Source organism: Lemur catta, chromosome 9 (assembly GCF_020740605.2).
Source record: "Lemur catta isolate mLemCat1 chromosome 9, mLemCat1.pri, whole genome shotgun sequence".
NCBI lineage: Eukaryota > Metazoa > Chordata > Mammalia > Primates > Lemuridae > Lemur > Lemur catta.
In genome coordinates, this window is record NC_059136.1 from 15,522,039 (window position 1) to 15,539,071 (window position 17,033).

At 47.0% G+C, this 17,033-nt stretch overlaps 1 protein-coding gene and 1 long non-coding RNA gene across 6 annotated transcripts in view; one reads left to right on the forward strand and one right to left on the reverse strand.

The window, feature by feature from the left end:
- Positions 1 to 431: 431 nt before the first annotated feature.
- LYSMD4 (LysM domain containing 4) lies at positions 432 to 5,419 on the reverse strand. Of its 4 annotated transcripts, XM_045560437.1 has the most exons (4): positions 3,775 to 3,968; positions 3,443 to 3,507; positions 3,259 to 3,281; positions 432 to 1,717 (listed from the first exon to the last, which is right to left on the reverse strand). In XM_045560437.1, the coding sequence occupies exons 1-4, from the start codon at positions 3,966 to 3,968 to the stop codon at positions 1,109 to 1,111; spliced, it is 891 nt and encodes a 296-aa protein (XP_045416393.1). In that variant the 3' UTR covers positions 432 to 1,108. The 4 variants fall into 4 exon arrangements, with proteins under 4 accessions (XP_045416393.1, XP_045416391.1, XP_045416390.1 ...); XM_045560435.1 differs by lacking the exons at positions 3,259 to 3,281; positions 3,443 to 3,507 and adding an exon at positions 5,387 to 5,419 and having other exon boundaries at positions 433 to 1,717; positions 3,775 to 4,059; XM_045560434.1 differs by lacking the exons at positions 3,259 to 3,281; positions 3,443 to 3,507 and adding an exon at positions 4,976 to 5,377 and having other exon boundaries at positions 433 to 1,717; positions 3,775 to 4,059.
- A 199-nt stretch (positions 5,420 to 5,618) lies between these two features.
- Positions 5,619 to 17,033, forward strand: part of LOC123644958 — a 53,999-nt gene continuing 42,584 nt past the window's right edge. For both annotated transcript variants that reach the window (XR_006737330.1, XR_006737329.1), the window contains exon 1: positions 5,619 to 5,984. This is a non-coding gene — a long non-coding RNA (uncharacterized LOC123644958). The remainder of the gene's footprint in view (positions 5,985 to 17,033) is intronic.

Below are 17,033 nucleotides of genomic sequence, written 5' to 3' on the forward strand. Positions count from 1 at the left end.
GTGGTATCCGGTGAGTGCCACGGGTTATAGGACTGTTTTTGCTCCTAGGGCTGCAGCCCAGCCTTTCCCAGAGAGAAACTGTCATGCCTCTGTGGGCCTTTCACAGCAGGAGTCACCTCCAGGCCACAGTCTTGTGCTCCAGCTCTAGAGTCCCTAAGAATGGCGTCAGGGAAGCAGCAGGAACAACACCTGTTTCAGGTGCACACAGGGGCTATGCTCTCGGCAATGCGAGCCTGACCTCGGCTTGGCCTCAGACGCACACATGGTAGAGCTTGGTGACAGGTGCTCACCCTTCTCTCCAGACACTGGCCAGCAGGAGCTCGTTCCAGGAATGGTGACCTGGAGCACTGCAGGTAGCCACGGTGTGGGAAGGCTCCTCACGTGGACCTGGGCCGTGGCTCCGGGTGTTCAGTTTAAGACACGGCTGTGTGTCACACTAAGTACCGGTAGCTCTGAAGTACAAGGAATAGAATGCTATTTATTCAACAGTATAGCAGTTTGGATTTGGGGCCTTTTCAATTCTAGAAATGGCATTGCCTCAAAAAGGCTGATGAGGCAAATATGAAGGAGGGCTTGTTACAACTGTAATTTGTCACTCTCTAAAATAGGGTGACACTCCAAGACTATTCCACAGCACCTTTACCAGGGACACAGAGCACAACACTTTCTCCCGCCCTCCCGCCCCTGCCATAGCAGGTAGGAAACCACAAGAGCAGGCAACGCGGGCCCACCCTAGGGCCTCCCGCACGGCAGGTCCCTTGGCCAGGGCCGTTCCCCTCCCTCCAAGCACGCCCAACTTGGAGGCCCACACAGTGCTGCTGCGGAGTCGCTCTCAGCCAGTCCACTAAATGTCTTCAAGAAATGGCCACGTGTTACACGTAAATGGCTCTGTTGCTGCATCCCTTTGGTTACAGGCGTGTGAGGCACCGGTGATTTGGATCCTGCGGCCTTGGATTAGGCGAGGCCACTTTCCAGGGCCAGTGTGATTGAGAACACTCTGGTGGCGTCCTCTGTCCCGGGAAATGAAATGCAGCAACCCTAGGATACGGCTTGTGACAGCTGATCACAACAAGCTGCTAAAGCCAGCTGATTCTTGAAAAACAGCAGCTTAGTCCCCCGCATGCGTGGTGGGACTGAACTGGCCATCTGAAGAGGTGACAGTTGGCACTGGAATCACTAATCTGGGGGCTTGTGCTGGAACTGGACCCACTGCCATGGAGCCATTGGGGATGACAGTTGTGTTCAAGCTATTAGGGGTCTCACTAGTAGCTTGCATTTTAAAATAAATTAAATAAAAGACTGGCAAAACGACCCCAATTAGAAGCATGATAAAAACCGCATTCCACCACTGAATTCCAAAGTCTGCACCATTTGTCTGTGTCTTTGGAGGGGCTGGGAGCAGCGGCTGATTGGAGGTCTCCACGCAGCAGCTTTCTCGCATAAAGATTTCTGACTGCACCGCACGCTCAATATTCTGGTCAATTCCCTTAAAGAAATCCGTCAGCTGGCTGGGGCCGGCATCAGGGCCTGCAGCTGCCCTGTCTGGATCTGGCAGTTCCACGGTCACTGTGGTCTCTGAAGATGGGATCGGGAGGGGCTTTAGTTCTTTGTGGGTCTCTGTTAGGATCCCGTGGTTTTTCACTGGAATCTTAATAGATTTCAAAGCGTACAAGTCCTGTTCTCTGATGAAGTTGTTGACTTTCTTGATATCTGCAACCTAGGAAAGCCAGGAAGACAAACATTATAAAATATGTGAAGCTCCTTAAAACTAATATCCAAAAGTGGCTCTTAACCTTTCTGGGTGATGATCCAAGCCTACTTCACTTACGAATCTGACGAAGACTGGAAAACTGCACCTACACACAGAATTAGTTTAGGCTGAATAACTTTGTTTTTTGGCTTCTACACAGCCTTGATATGTAGTTAATAATTAAATTTTCCAACAGATTCACAGGTTTGAACAATTTAAGATCAGTTTTGGAAAACATATTTATTTTTAACTGTTTAAAGTGTGACTGCAACAAAATGCTTTTAGGTGAGACACAATCATAGCACTAAAATGAATGCTGTAGTCCTCTCTACTTCTTTTAACTTTTGAGGCAATAGTGCCCCCATCTGCCTGGCTTCCCTCTCCTACCAGAACCAAACTAAGTAGCGGCCAGACCTAGCACGTGCCAAACGCAAAGCCTCAGCCAGCTCTGCAGACACATTCGGAAGCTACTTTACCTGTAATAACGTTTTGAGAGATGTGCTCTCAGCATTTTCTTTCCCAGAAGTACTGTGGGACATGTAAACTTATTTTTTAAATAAAGGTGATCTACAGTTAATTCACTTTGAAGATTTCACGACACTTTTTTATCATTAGAAACATACAGGGAATCAAGGCTCAAGTTGGAAGCTATGCACTGAGATCTTCTATTCCAAAATCAGAAGAAACGAACACCGCTGTGAGTCTTATCGAGTAACAAAGTTTATGACAAACTCCTCCTATAATCAAACATGAAGATTTAAGAAGTGGGGGAAATGTAAGTCCAAGGTAAACCCTCTCTCAGGCTAATGTTTGAAAACCTGGAAATATCAGAGATGGACTCTAAAGTTTTAACTCAGAAGTCCACTTACACTAGAAAATAAACACAGCCAATAAACCTTTAAATAGAGCCTCACTCAAATCAATCATTTCCATTATTTTAACTGTTTAGCAACTGCTTTTATCATTTAATTGAATTGTGGTAGGGGACATTTTTAATTTATTGTGTCCTGAAACTAGTGCATGAGATGCTTGAGATCTTTCTTTGTCCCTAATAAACTTAGAGCACATTTATTTACTTCAAATTTATATAATTCTTTATGGATTTATTAGACATCATCATCCCATGAAGACGACTCCATCCACTCAGGTCTTTCTAGGAAAGGATTGTTTTCAGCCAATGTTCTATAAACCATATGGTATCACAAAGAGGCTGATTATAAGAATCAAATATAAATGTCAATATAATTTAAAGACCACTATGAGTCGTCAGAGACCACTTGTTTATTTCCCTGGGAAAGACTGCAATACCTCATACAACGTGCTTAGCTATTTGGACCTTGTTAGATAAAAAACAGATACTTTAAGGAGGAAAAGATTTTTTTTTATTAAGTAGCTTATATAGTCTTAGAGAAGGCCATAGAAATTTCTAGCACAGCATTAGCAAAATGAAATAAATTGTTTCAATCTAGGGGAAAATGCAGCAATTCTAGAAATACTTTCCTACTTACTTGGCCATTGTTAATCACTCTGAGTGCTAAAAACATAATTAAAGAGAAAAACAGGGTTATACAGATACACAGCACACAAAAGCTAGATCATGCACTTCTAAAAGAGAAGGTACATCTTTACTAGTCCAATAAGCTACCACCAAGAAAAGTTCAGAAAAATAAAAGGAGAAAGAAAAGCTAGCATGCCAAAGAAATCTTGGGTAAATCTGTCTGGCATCTCCAGCCCCACTGGGTCTAAAATAAAATGTGCTCAAAAGAAAAGAGAAAGGATTCAGAACATTAGTGTGGAGAAACAAGGAAGAGTAGAAGTACTTGGCAGGGAGGGGAATGTGTCACTCTTCATGAGCCCAGGGTTCAGACCCAAAGGTACTTCCACCTGCCTTCCATCTCTGGCTGAATGGGGGAGTCCTCTGCTGCTACAACAGGCCTCCCTCTCCTGCCCACCTGGCGGGAGTCAGGAAGGACAGGGAGGGCAGCAAGGGCCCCCACCCTGCAGAGCACCAGAGGGTGTCTTACTTTGCAGCCATACTGCAGAGCCAGCTTGTTGAGGGTGTCCTCCTGGGCCAGCTCCCGCTGCAGCAGCACCACATCGCCTGCTCCTGGCTGCTGAGGGTGGTGGGCACCGCTCTTCTGGAGTTCCTTGCCCCGGGGTCGCAGAACCACACGGTGTGACTCTTCCTCAGAGGAGTCCCCCGAGTCCCCACTGCCATTCTTAAACACGTAAACATGGCTGGTCGGAGTCCTGCAGACAACAGCTGGGCCTTGGAAGGTCTTGGTTAACACTTCCTTCTGCCTCATTTTCTTAAATGAAAACCAAACCCCAGAGTTAATTACACATAAGGCACAGTTATCCTTTTATGGCCTCATTAAAGAGAAGTGTCTTCTTGTTAGAGATTATTCTTTTCCCTAATCATTGCAAATACTCAACAAATACCATCAGTACAATAAAGAATGTGCTCATGCTGGCTAAGATGGAAGGAGATAAAACACTTTGTTTTTTTTTTCTAGTTGCATATTGTTTGTGCAGAAAACAAAAGAATCCCCCTTCTTCTCCCCTTACTCCTCATCCATAGCTGTGTCTCTCCCAAATCCACCTATGTACAAGTTCTATTTTTGGCCTCAGAGCAGTAAACAAATGGCTGGGATCCTTGTAATGAAAGGTAAGGACTGTTCCCAGCTTTCTTGCACCAAGAAAGTTAAACTCAGAACCTTTGTACAAGAAATTCTTATTCAATACTTATGTGTTCCAAAGTATCTTCACTAAGAAGGTCAGTACTAACGACACTTTGAAGAACTATGAGACTAAAATGCTCTTATTTTGACACAGCTTGACTTATATAACATGTGGGGCAAGTTAGGGGAGAAATGCCTGTCAAACTGAGAAATTCGTCCAGTTTCCTCACAGGTCACTTTGCAGTCATTACAGCCCCATGTCTGGTTTTTATTTTCATCTTGAGCCAAGTGCCAAAGCCACAATACACTTTTCCCCTCTCCAGTTTGTCCGGATGAGATTCCAGAAATGAAATCTCAAACACGAGGACTGACAACCACTGGGGAGCGGCCCATTTCGTGACAGCCCGTGCGTGGCCCCAGCGCGAACCCCACCCCGCCCTGCCCAGGCCCTCGGGGGCCACCGCCCCGACACCCACACCTCTGAGCCGGGTCCGCCCGGAGGAGGAGGGAGGCGGCCGGGTCTTCCCGGGTGGCTGAGGGTCACCTGCTGGACCTCGGCGGCAGCCCGAGGTCGGGGCCCGGCTTTCGCGTCCGAGCTCCGGTCCTGCAAGGGGCCCCAGCCGCTCTCGGGCCGGTTTCCCTCGGAGCCCCTTCCGTGAAAGGACGCGGTGCCTCGGCAGGAGCTGACATACAGACGGGGAGCGGCCCGCCCCTAGGCTCACACGGGCGGAGTCCCAACCTTCCACGAAGGCACGACCTCCGATCCCTGAGCTCCAACCCCTGCAACCTGGGGCCAACCCTCGACAGGCGCGGTCACGGCCCCTCCCGCTGCAGGAGGGTCTTTTAGAAGACCGGGGAGTGGCGTCCCGCCCCCGATCCGAGGAGTGAGGCCAGGCCCCCGCGCCGCCATGAGCCCCCAGCCAGGACCGCAGCTCCCTCCTCCAAGCCCCGGTACCTCAGCACCCAGGCTCCGCCGCGACCCACCGCAGCCGCGCCTGCCGATTGGCTACGAAAATCAGCAGGCCCTCCGGGGGCGGGGCCTGCGAGACAGCCAATGAAATCAGTGGTGGGCGGGCACTGAAACGAGCCAAGCGGTGCTGAGAGTTCAGCGGGGAGCCAGCCGGGCCCGGGGCGGGGCTGGGGGCGGGGCTTCGGGTGGGGCGGGGCTCAGCTCCTGGACTTGGCCCTGGCTGCGGTTTTTGCGTCTGCTCCGGGCTGTAAAACACTTTAACTCCTCCCTCCCCAAGTTCCCAGCTTTCTGCTGAGCCTCAGCTTTCTCACCGGTAGAAGAGGCCTTTGACCTCGCCTGTGTGTAATGCCCTGTAGCTCGGGGACTGGTTTCCAGTGGAGTGGGTGGCCCGAGACCTCCCGCGGAGAAAGGGCCCCTCTGGCTGGGCCCACGTGGGCGAGGGGGTCTTTCTGCGGGGTCTGGCGTCCCGAGCCTTTGAGGGCCGGGCCTGAGCGGGAGTTTGCCCTGCCTCGCCCCCCATAAGCAAGAAAAATCCACGAATTTTAGTAAAATATTGATCCCGACGACACGGACCAAAAAAAAGGTAAGTAATGTTTATCAGATATCCAGTGGTGGACATTTGATAAATGATAAAACTGATATTTAAAATGACTGAAAAGTGATATAAAATGATAAAAATGATTTTTAAATGATTTGAGAAGTGATTCAATTAAAAAAATTGAATAAAAGCGATGGAAGAATTCTCACGCACTAAGGTGCAAACGTTTAAAACTTCTACTTAAAAGGGGAATCCAAAATTAAAAAGCAGATAATCTGGGAAAATAAATGTAACACGACAAAGGATTAAGATACTTAATTGAGAGAGAAACCTCATCAAATGAGTAAGAAAGATGCTAAAACCTCTGTAGATCAATGAGTAGAGCACATGAGCAGATAATTAACGGGAGAATTCAAATGGTCAACAGGGGGGAAAGTTAAAGCACACTAGCAATGAAATTAAACAACAAACAGATTAAAACAAGATCTCAGAAACCCTTTCTATGGTTTTCCATTCCACTTAGAATAAAATCTACCCTTAGGCCTCAGATAAGTCACTTTCTCACTGAGGCCTCTCCATCCACCCCCTATACATGGATGCTCCCTCTGTGCTCTGTCAGAACATGATTTCTTTATAGTCCTTCCTAGGTAATTTACTTGTTTTATTGCCAAACTCCTCTTGCCCCTGGTTATCATCGGTCATTCACCATTCAACTTCGGTGCCTAGCTCAGTGCTGGCACCGAGTAGTGCTCATTTTATATTGGCTCAATAGGGGAGACGTTCAGTTATGGTTGTTTCATTCATTCAGCATGTCCAATAAAAAGCAAATCCAGATTTAGTAGACACAAACTTTATTCCAAAGGGTTATTGCAAGGTGGGGAGGAGGGACTGTTGCACTGGGGAGAATACTCTGTGGGCTCTGAGACCATCTCAAGAGTTAGAAAGAGTTTTTCTTTTCTAGAAAGGCGTAAACAAAGCTAGAAAGAATGTGGTGTGAGTGGGGATGAAAGAGTGTTGGATCGCATAGTAGATCAGAGAATATTCTACCTCTCGGGAAAGGCTGTATGCTGGCTTAGGCTAAGGGTAGGACAAAATTTATTCAGAGGCCTGGGGGAAGGAGGGAAACCTAACCCAATTTTGGCTAACAAGCATTTAGTTCCAACTGAGTGCTGGGGACAAGCAGTGCTGCCTATTACTGTGAACTAAAATAAAATGTTAATCCCCCTGACTGAATGGACCCCCTCTTGGCCAAGGGGACCCCAGAAATACCCTAAAGCTGAGTTGGCCATGAGAAGGAAGGTCAGACATGCCTCATCATGCCCTCCTCCATTCTTGGAGATATGCTTTGCTCCACAGGGTGGGGGCCCTTGCTGCCCTCCCTGCCCTTCCTGACTCCCGCCAGGTGGGCAGGAGAGGGAGGCCTGTTGTAGCAGCAGAGGACTCCCCCATTCAGCCAGAGATGGAAGGCAGGTGGAAGTACCTTCAGGTCTGAACCCTGGGCTCATGAAGAGGGATGCATTCCCCAACCTGCCGAGTACTTCTACTCTTCCTTGTTTCTCCACACTAAAGTTCTGAAACGTTTTTCTTTCCTTTTGAGGACATTTTATTTTAGACCCAATGGGGCTGGAGATGCCAGACAGATTTACCCAAGATTTCTTTGGCATGCTAGCTTTTCTTTCTCCTTTTATTTTTCTGAACTTTTCTTGGTGGTAGCTTATTGGACTAGTAAAGATGTACCTTCTCTTTTAGAAGTGCATGATCTAGCTTTTGTGTGCTGTGTATCTGTATAACCCTGTTTTTCTCTTTAATTATGTTTTTAGCACTCAGAGTGATTAACAATGGCAAAGTAAGTAGGAAAATATTTCTAGAATTGCTGCATTTTCTCCTAGATTGAAACTGTTTATTTCACTTTGCTAACACTGTGCTACAAATTTCTATGGCCTTCTCTAAGGCTATGTAAGCTACTTAATAAGAAAATCTTTTCCTCCTTTAAGTGTCTGTTATTTATTTACTAAACACATTGTGTGGGGTATTTCGGTCCTTCCCAGGGAAATAAGCAGGTGGGTCTTCAGGGACTCAAGTCCCCAAGATGGGGGCAAGGGGCATTCTTCCAAGTACAGTCAGCGCTCTGTATCTGTGAGTTCTGTGTCTGTTGCCTCAACCAACTGTGGATTGAAAATGTAGTTAGGCCCATGATGGTTGTGTCTGTACAGACTTTTTTCTTATCATTGTTCCCTAAACCATACAGTATAACAACCCTTTCTATACCATTTACATTGTATTAGGTATTATAAGTAATCTAGACAGGATTTAAAGTGTATGGGAAGATGTATACAGATCATATGCAAATGCTAGACCATTGTGTGTCAGGGACTTTAGCATCTGCAGATTCTGATATCCCAGGGACAACTGTACTTGAAAATCGAGGAATCTGGGTGGGGTTCAAATTCTCAAGTTTTCAAACCTAAAGACATCAAAGCTCCATTGAAATAACATTTAAAAGTTGTGGGAGTTTTTTTTAATAAAACCAAGCATACCAGCAATTTCTCTCCTGGGCATTTACCCAAGAGAAATGAAAACATAAGTTCACAAAAAGATGAGTACAAGAATGTTTATAGATGCTTTATTCATAATCGCCTACATCAACTGGTGAGCAGATAAGTGCATTGTGGCACACTCACACGATAGAATCCTACTCAGGAGTAACAAGGAACTACTGACATGTGCAGCAACATGAGTGAATCTCAAAAGCATCATGCTAAGGGAAAGAAACTAGATGCCAAAAGCTATGTATGGTATGACTTCCTTTCATATGACATTCTGGAATTTGCAAGACTATAGGCACAGAAATCAGATCAGATCAGTGGTTGTCAGAGGCTGAGGCCAGAGTGCAGACAGAGAGTCAGGGCTTGTCTGCAAATGGACTCAGGAAACTTTCTGGACTGATGGAAATGGTCTAATCTCAATTGTGGTAGTGGTCAAAATTCACCAAATGGTACACTCCAAAAGGGTGAATTTTACTGTATGTAAATTATGCTTCAGTGAGCCTGAGTTAAAAAGTGGGAGCTGGGGTTCCTCAAAAAATTAAACATGGAATTACGGTATGATCCAGCAACCCCGTTTCTGGGTATATACCCCCCAAAATGGAAAGTGGGGTCTCAAAGAGATATATTGCACACTCATGTTCATAGCGATGTTATTCACAATAGCCAAGAGGTGGAAGCAACCAAAGTGTACTCAACAGGTGAATGGAGAAACAAAATGTGGTATGTTCACACAGTGAAATATCATTCAGCCTTAAAAAGGAAGTTCTGCCACATGCTACAACATGGATGAACCTCGAAGATGTTATGCTACATGAAATAAACCCATCATAAAGGACAAATACTGTATGATTCCACTTGTACGAGGTACCTGGAGTCATCCAAACCATTGAGAGAGAAAGGAGGTTGGGGAGAAGGAAGAGTGAGGTCTTAGTGTTTAGGGGGTACAGAGTCTCAGTTTTGGAAGATGAAAAAGTTCTTAAAATGGATAGCGGTGATGGTTGCACAACAGTGTGAATGTACTTAATCCCATGGAACTGGAAATTAAAAATGGTAAGATGATATATCTTATATGTATTTTATCACAATTTTAATAAAGGTGGAGTGGAAGAAGAGTTTACAGCAGCATATTTTTAAAAGGCTCTACATGTTAGGCAAGTCCTGTAAGGAGGTGAGGTAGGATGTTGACCACATGGTGAGATGTGAGGGCTGTGGGGACAGCCACCCCTGTCTAGAGCTGAATAGCCCAACAAGGTAGCTACTCACCATACGGGCCATTGAGCCCTTGGAACGTGAGCCCTTGAAATTGAGATGCTATAAGTACCAACTGCACATTGGTTTTAAGAGATTTAGTACAAAAGAAAGAATATAAAATATCTCATTTATACTTGGTATACTATTTACATGCTAAATTGACATTTTAGATATATTAGGTTACAGGAAATATTATTAAGATTAATTCTACTTGTTTTAACTTTTTTTTAATGTGGCTACTAGAAAATGTAAACTTACATCTGTAGTTCACCTTATATCTCTACTGGACAGTGCTGCTCTGGGATTGCCCTGCAGGTGCCTGAGATCCTACTGTTCAGAGACGTCATTTGCCGTGGTCCCTTGTTCTCTGAAGGGCCCTGGGTAATAGGCAAATACCTGGCCATTTGCAGCAGGCCCATGCTTGGCCAGGAGGTTGGCAGCTTGGTAGGGACTGGGACCAGGACAGCTGGTGCAGGGATGAAAGGAGACAGGGTTGTGCCAAAGAGACCCCTTTTGCCTCCCCAGGCCTGCCTTCCCGGACACTCCAGCCAGGATCCTTGGACTGAGGTTCTGGCACTTGGCACCCCCCCATTCCCCCACGGGTCATGGGGTGCAGGAGCAACAGGGCTGCTGCACAGGTGGATAGTCCTGGAAGTCAGCTGAGGAGTCAGGGCCACTGGTCCCGGCGGGAGGGGAAGTCCAGGTGGAAGCTGCACCCACTGGTATTTCAGAGAGCAGCTGGGTGGGTGGGTCACCCAGACTGAGGGGCCAGAGCAGTAGTTAGAAGCAGTGCGTGAAGCCAGGAGCTAGGAAGTGAGGGAGATGCAAGGCCACTGGTGGCAAGAGGAGGTGAAGGAGGAGCCCTGCATTCCCCAGCCAAGCATCTGGCAGAGATGGCTCCCGGGGTGCCCCATGGGACCTCCAGGGTTTGCCACCTAGAGGGACTGGTTGAAGCTTTGTGTTAATGCAGATTGGGGCACAAACTTGTGAAATTGCATTGATTGCAGGTTGTAGAAGCATTGATTACACACATGAGCAGGTCCAAGGTCCTGAGCTAGAGTGTTCTTGCCTTAAAACAGATGTCAAACTGATATGTCCATAAACACATAGTACGTGCTCAATACTGGATTGAAAACATCTTGTTATCCTCAGTGCTTAGAACTCAGAAGGGGCTCAACACAATGTTTATTTAATTAATTGGAATATATTTGACTAATGAATGAAATAACAGTGAACGGCGGCTCCTCAAGTCCTAGTGGAGCCCACCATTGACTGAGGGGCTGCTGTGTCTCTAACCATTGCAGCCAGGGTGCCAGCCTCACATCCTTTCAGGAACAGTGGGTCTCTGTAGCAGTCAGGGTTAACCAAGAAACCACTCAGAGTATCCACAGCAGGGTCGGGGGGCCCAAATGCAGGGATTGGGGTCCCAGGTGGTAAAAAAGCCAAGCACGGGGATTGGGGCAACCTAGGGATTAGCACCTGGTGGGGCCATGGTCCTGCTGGACTGGGGGGCAGAGGGAGCAGGTGGTGACACAGAAGCTCAAGGGACCACAAGGAGTCTTGGTCAATGGGAGTCAGAACCATGGAGACCCAGATGCTGGGGAGCTGCCACGTGAGGCAGGGAGGCACCTCCCATCGGCCGAGCCCGGCAGGAAGCCAGTGACTTGTACGCCTGGGGAGCCCAGTCCCTGGGAGGACCTACCCCCCTGCAGCACAACGCCACGTGAGGGAGAGTGAGGAGTGGCTCGGGGCACACATACCCAGCACCAGTGCCATCTCCAGTTGTCCCAATACCCCTGAGAAGGCGCCACTGTCGGAGGACTTGAACAGCCTGCCTGCTATGGGCTGTACCGTGTCCCTCCCAAATTCACATGCAGAAGGGTCAACACCCAGCACCTCACGGGACCTCAGACTGTGGCTATATTTGAAGGTAAGGTCTTTAAAGAGGTGATTAAGTTAAAATGAGTCCTTTAGGGTGGGGTCCTAATCCAATCCGACTGGTGTCCTTACCAGAAGAGGAAATTTGGACACACAGAGAGGGTGTTTCCAGGGTGTGTGCACCCAGGGGAGAGGTTCTGTGAGGACACAGCAAGAAGACAGCCATCTGCAAGCCAAGGAGAGAGGCCTCAGCAGAACCAACCCTGCTGACACCTTGATCTTGGCCTTCCAGCCTCCAGAACTGTGAGAAAATTAATTTCTGTTGTTTAAGCCACCCTGTCTGTAGTATTTTGTTACAGCAGCCTGAACTAACTAATACATTGCCCAAGACTGCATTGCCACTGCACCCTGTGGGCTCTAATCTTGTCCTACAGGAGGGAAGTGACAAGACATTGATGAATGATTTTTTTGCCATAGTTCCATTAAGGGAAACATTTGGGACACCAATATTTTCTAGGCTTCATTTAGATTTGATGTGTTGAGTAGATGCAGCTTTTATTTGCTCTGGGTATAAATGGCTCAGTGGTGTTGGTCAGCCAGTTATGGGGTCGGAAAACTGGGGTGTCCATTGGAATTGAGGGGGAAGGAAAACAGCCCCCTTTGTTCTTCCCTTTCCAATGCTTATGACTGAGGGAAAACCTCCAATAGATTCAACGCTTTAACATTTTAAAATGAGAAATAAGGGACTCACTTCCCAATTTCTTGAGCAGTCCTCAGTGCAAGTGCCCATGCTTGGGTTTGCAGTCCATCTGGCTGCTCTCAGCCAAGATGCTTAAAGGGTTTGTCTCTGGCTTTCCTCTCTGCAGCTATCATCACCCCAGGATCAGAATCTGAGCCAGAACAGATTATATCGTAATGCATGCCCTGGGAGTGACCCGTACTCCGCTAGGGGGAGGCCCAGCATCTCAGATGACTGACTCTAATGACAGTGGAGAGAGTGGAGAACTAGCTTTGGCTGGTTTTAAAAGAAAGAGAATCTATACTGAAAGAGGAAGGAACGAGAGAAGGAAGGGAGGGAGGGGGGAAGGGAGAGAGGGAGGGAGGGACATTCCAAGGGAAAGACCTGAAGATCCTGACATCTGGGATTTCCTAATGACTGGCCAAGCCAGATCGCTCCACAGCAGTGGTGCTTAACTGGGGTGATTTTGCTCACTAGGGGACATTTGGAGATGTCTGGAGACACCGACTGGAGTGTGTGTGTGTATTTGTGTGCCACTGGTATCTATGGATGCTGCTAAACATCCTACATTGCATAGGAATACCCCCACCTGCACCCCAACAAAGACTTGTCCAGTTTGACATGTCAGTAGTGCCAAGGCTGAGAAACCTGCCCTGCAGTGAAATTCAGTGTCTACAACCCACCATGTGCTTGACTCCTCCAAGCAGCTTTTGGTCTTTTACCATAAACATGAGCAATCAATTAACAAGACATTTGAAGAAAGCCTCCGACATGAATGACAGTGATCAGAACACACGGAGAAAAGGCAACTTGAGTGAAACAGATTATATATGGAGAATAAAACCTGAGAGAGAGAGAGAGAGACAGTGGGAAAGGAGGAAAGATAAAACAAACCCAAATCCATGAAATAAGGACAGGATGCTATTTATAAAGCAGAAAAAAATAAGCAAACAAATAAGAGCTCTTGAGAATGATAAATACAATAGTAGTAATAACACTAAACAGCTTAGAATAGAAAGTTGAGAAAATCTTCCTGAAGGAAAAGCAAAAATCATAGATAGAGGATAGGAAAGTATAAGAAAATTAGGGGGCCAGTCCAAGAAGTTCAATATCAAACTACTAGGAGAATTAATAAAGAAAGGACAGGGAAAATGGAAGAGAAGAAATCATTAACAAAATTTTCAAGAAAATTTGCACATGAAGAATATGATATTCATTTTGAAAGGGTGACAGATCTATGGGCAGGCACATTGTGGAGAAATTTTCAAATGCTAGTGACAAAGAGACTATCTCCCAAGCTTCCAAAGGGCAATGTAAAAACCAGGTTACACTCAAATAATGGGGAATAAGAATGGCTTCAGACTGCTCATGGTCACATTGGAAGCCAAAAGACAATTGGAACAATGCCTTCAAAATTCAGAACAGAAATGGTTTTCACTCTGGAATTTTTGGATCCAGACAAACTATCAATGAAATGAGAAGATGGAATAAAGGTATTTTGGGATATGTGGAACTCCCCAGAATTGACCTCCCATATACCTTTTCTTAGGATGCTACCGAAGGATGCACACCATTAGAACCAGGGAGTAAACCAAAAGTGATGAAAAGACATCCAGGCCCCAGCCTGCAGACATGCCAGGAGGTGGCCTTGCGGTGAGTCAGATGGCTGCCTTGGAATGTTGTCTGTGTTAATACAATACGTATGTACACAGAGGGACACGATACATTGGAAGGTTTTGTTTTTTCTGTCTTGTTTTTCTCACTCGACAATACTGTATGTCAATTCCACTGTCTTGTTCCTTTCACAGCAGCCTAACTGTCATGGATGCTGAGGTGTGCCACACAGACCCCGCTTCAGAGTAGGGACTTGTTCCCCCAGCACCAAGACAGCCCAGCCTCTCCCTGGGCATGTCCCTCGGCCCAGGAACCTGCCTCTCACCTGGGGGCAGTCTGCACTGAATGGCTGCTCGGTACAGGGACACAAAGACATGGCCCCCTTTGCCTCAATTGGGGACACCTCTGAAGGCCATTCCAGCCCGGGTCCTCCCTGTGGGCTGAGGCCTTTGAACTCACATGCTGGATCCTGCTCTCTTACCCATGAAAACACTCCCCTGTAAATGTCCTGCACAAAGCCTCTCTCTCGAGTGTGTCTCCTGGAATCTGACCTATGCCAGTGGGCGCCAGGGGATATCTCAGGAAGCTGACCCTAAAAGGAGATTTTGGAGCTGGATCCCCTGCTGCCCAGCAATGAAAATCCCGTCCCTTAGAGGTGGTTCCCCAGTAACTGTTGGTGTGCCTCCGTGGTGCGCTGGTTAACTCTCAGGTCTTGGCCAGCCTGGGCTGCTATAACAAAACACTGCAGACTGGTGACTTAAACAACTGACATTTATTTCTCACAGTGCTGAAGGCTGGAAGTCCAAGGTCGAGGCACCAGCTGATCCAGTGTCTAGTGAAGGCTTGCAGATGGCCGTCTTCCTGCTGTGTCCTCACATAATAGAGAAAGAGATCATCTCTTTTGTGTCTCTTCTTATAAGAACACTGATCCCATCATGGGGGCTCCACCCTCATGACCGAATCACCTTCCAAAAGCCCCACCTTCAAATAACATCACAGTGGGGATGAGGGCTTCAATGTGTGGATTCTGAGAGGACACAAACATTCAGTCCGTATCAGGTGGGTGTTGGTGGAAAGTCAGCGGTGGGTGCAGTATTCCAGAATCGGGGCAGCCACAGAGAAAGTAGTCATTATAAGGATCTTAGAATCAAATGTCTGTTGCTGAGGACAATGAATGCATTGAAAATAGACAGTGCAAGGGGGAGAGTGATAAAGTGCCAAGTACGGAAGCCAGAGGGCCTCTTTGACAGCAGAGAAAGACTCTCATCCTGTGCAGCTGATGAGAAGAAAAAACTGAGAATCAGGCCCTAGACTTGGTTGAAGGCGGGCAGAGCTGCAGAGAAGGTTGGATTCTCAGCCCTGGCAAGCTGGCTCTATCAGGGTCAGGGCCTTGACTCAGGGGTGGGGAGAGATGGGTGGACACACTTGGAAATCTTGAAACCTCGTACTGCCCTGAGCCTGGGGCCTGCAGAGAAGGTGGCATCCCCCATCGCTTGAAGGCAACCTGTAGAAGCTTCTGCCTTTAGATGCCACGTGTGCCTCCCTCACACCTGGGATCTAGCTCCTTCTTCTTGGGCCACCAGACCAATAAGCAGGTCAAGTCTCAGCCTAATCCAGCTGGGGACATGTGAGGCCAATTAACTGACCTGCTGGTGAGGAGGTTCACGGTGCTGTTAGATCACGGGCATGGAATGGTGCATTTGGTCCCAGGGGAGCCCCGGGGGCATTGCTCACTACTTCCCTGCCAGGTGCAGCATCTGAGCAGGGCATGGTGACCAGAGGCTGAGACCCCTTTGGGATCTGCCCCATGGAGGAGTTGGCTGAGGCTGAGGGGGAATCTGGAATGGGTTGTAGAGGAAGAAATTGATGTGTATTCGCTGGGGCCTTGTGACCAGCTACTGCTCCGTAGGAGCAGAGACCAGACAGAATCTTAAAGGAGCTGTTCCCAGGTGAAGTGAACTTACCACATGAATTTAGTGGACCCCAGTGGCCCAAGGTGTGGACAGTAATGGACATTACAGAGTCCTACTCAGACTGCCCCAGCTCCAGGACTGTTGGTCTCTGTGGCTCAGAGCTGAGTCTCTCTGGGAATCCCTGCCTGCTGATGGCTGCTTCGCTCAAGGTTCAGTTCCACCCTGGGGACATCCACAGCCAAGAACTGATAATGTGGACATACCAGAGCCTGGCCTTGTGCTCAATTCACGTCAGCTCTCAAGCCTGTTCAGCTCAAGTTCTCCACGGGTGGGCAGAGACCTCTCTTGTACAGGTAATTCCCAAAGCACTTCCCGATAACCCTGCTGTTCACCAATCTCAGTCTTAGGGGGTGTTTCCTGGGAATCAACTTGGAGAAGATACTCAAGGTATGAACGAACCATAACTCATCCAACCATTTCCCTGCCAGTGGCATTCACTTTATTTTCTATTTTCCAATATAAACATTGCTATAGTTAACATCCATGCAAATACAGCCTACATACACATGAATTCTTTTATTACTGTGAATTAGAGTCCCCAGAAGGGGACTGCTGGATTGAAGAATATATGTAATTTAATTTTGTAGGTGCTGCCAGGTTGCTTTCCAAAGATGTCATAACAATTCATGTTTCAGCAACAGTGTACTAGAGAACCTCTTTCCCTGAACCGTTGCCCACAGTACGTATTAACACATTTTATTTTTAATCAGTTTGATGGGTATAAAGTGGTATGTTGTTTATTTGCATTTTTCTAAATACTAACAAATTTGGGTTCCATTTTGTGTTTGTCATTTGGATGACAAACAAACATAGCAATTACTCTGTGAATTGCTGTGTTAACTGGATTAGGTTCAGCTGCATATGGCAGAAAAACCAGATGCTTCTGCTTGAGTACATGGGATCAGAACTTACGTGGCTATACCTAGCTGCAAGGGAGGCTGAGAAACTTTGAGTCTTTGAGTCAGGCAAATGGTTACCCTCAGTAAAATCAGGATTCTGTTACCAAAGAGAATAGGGTTAGGGGGATGGTAATTGGAGGAAGCAACTAGAAATCTCTGCAGCTACAGCTGAGTTGCCTTCCTTTTGCCAATTT

Bases quoted from the DNA above. Each gene is read 5' to 3' on its own strand.
- LYSMD4 (XM_045560437.1), bottom strand. From the start codon at position 3,968: ATGGCAGTGGGGACTCGGGGGACTCCTCTGAGGAAGAGTCACACCGTG. The intron at 3,282-3,442 runs ATGCTAGCTTTT...TGTTTTTAGCAC, and splicing joins TTACCCAAGATTTCTTTGGC to TCAGAGTGATTAACAATGGC. The intron at 1,718-3,258 runs GTAAGTAGGAAA...TGGCTTTCCTAG, and splicing joins GAGTGATTAACAATGGCCAA to GTTGCAGATATCAAGAAAGT.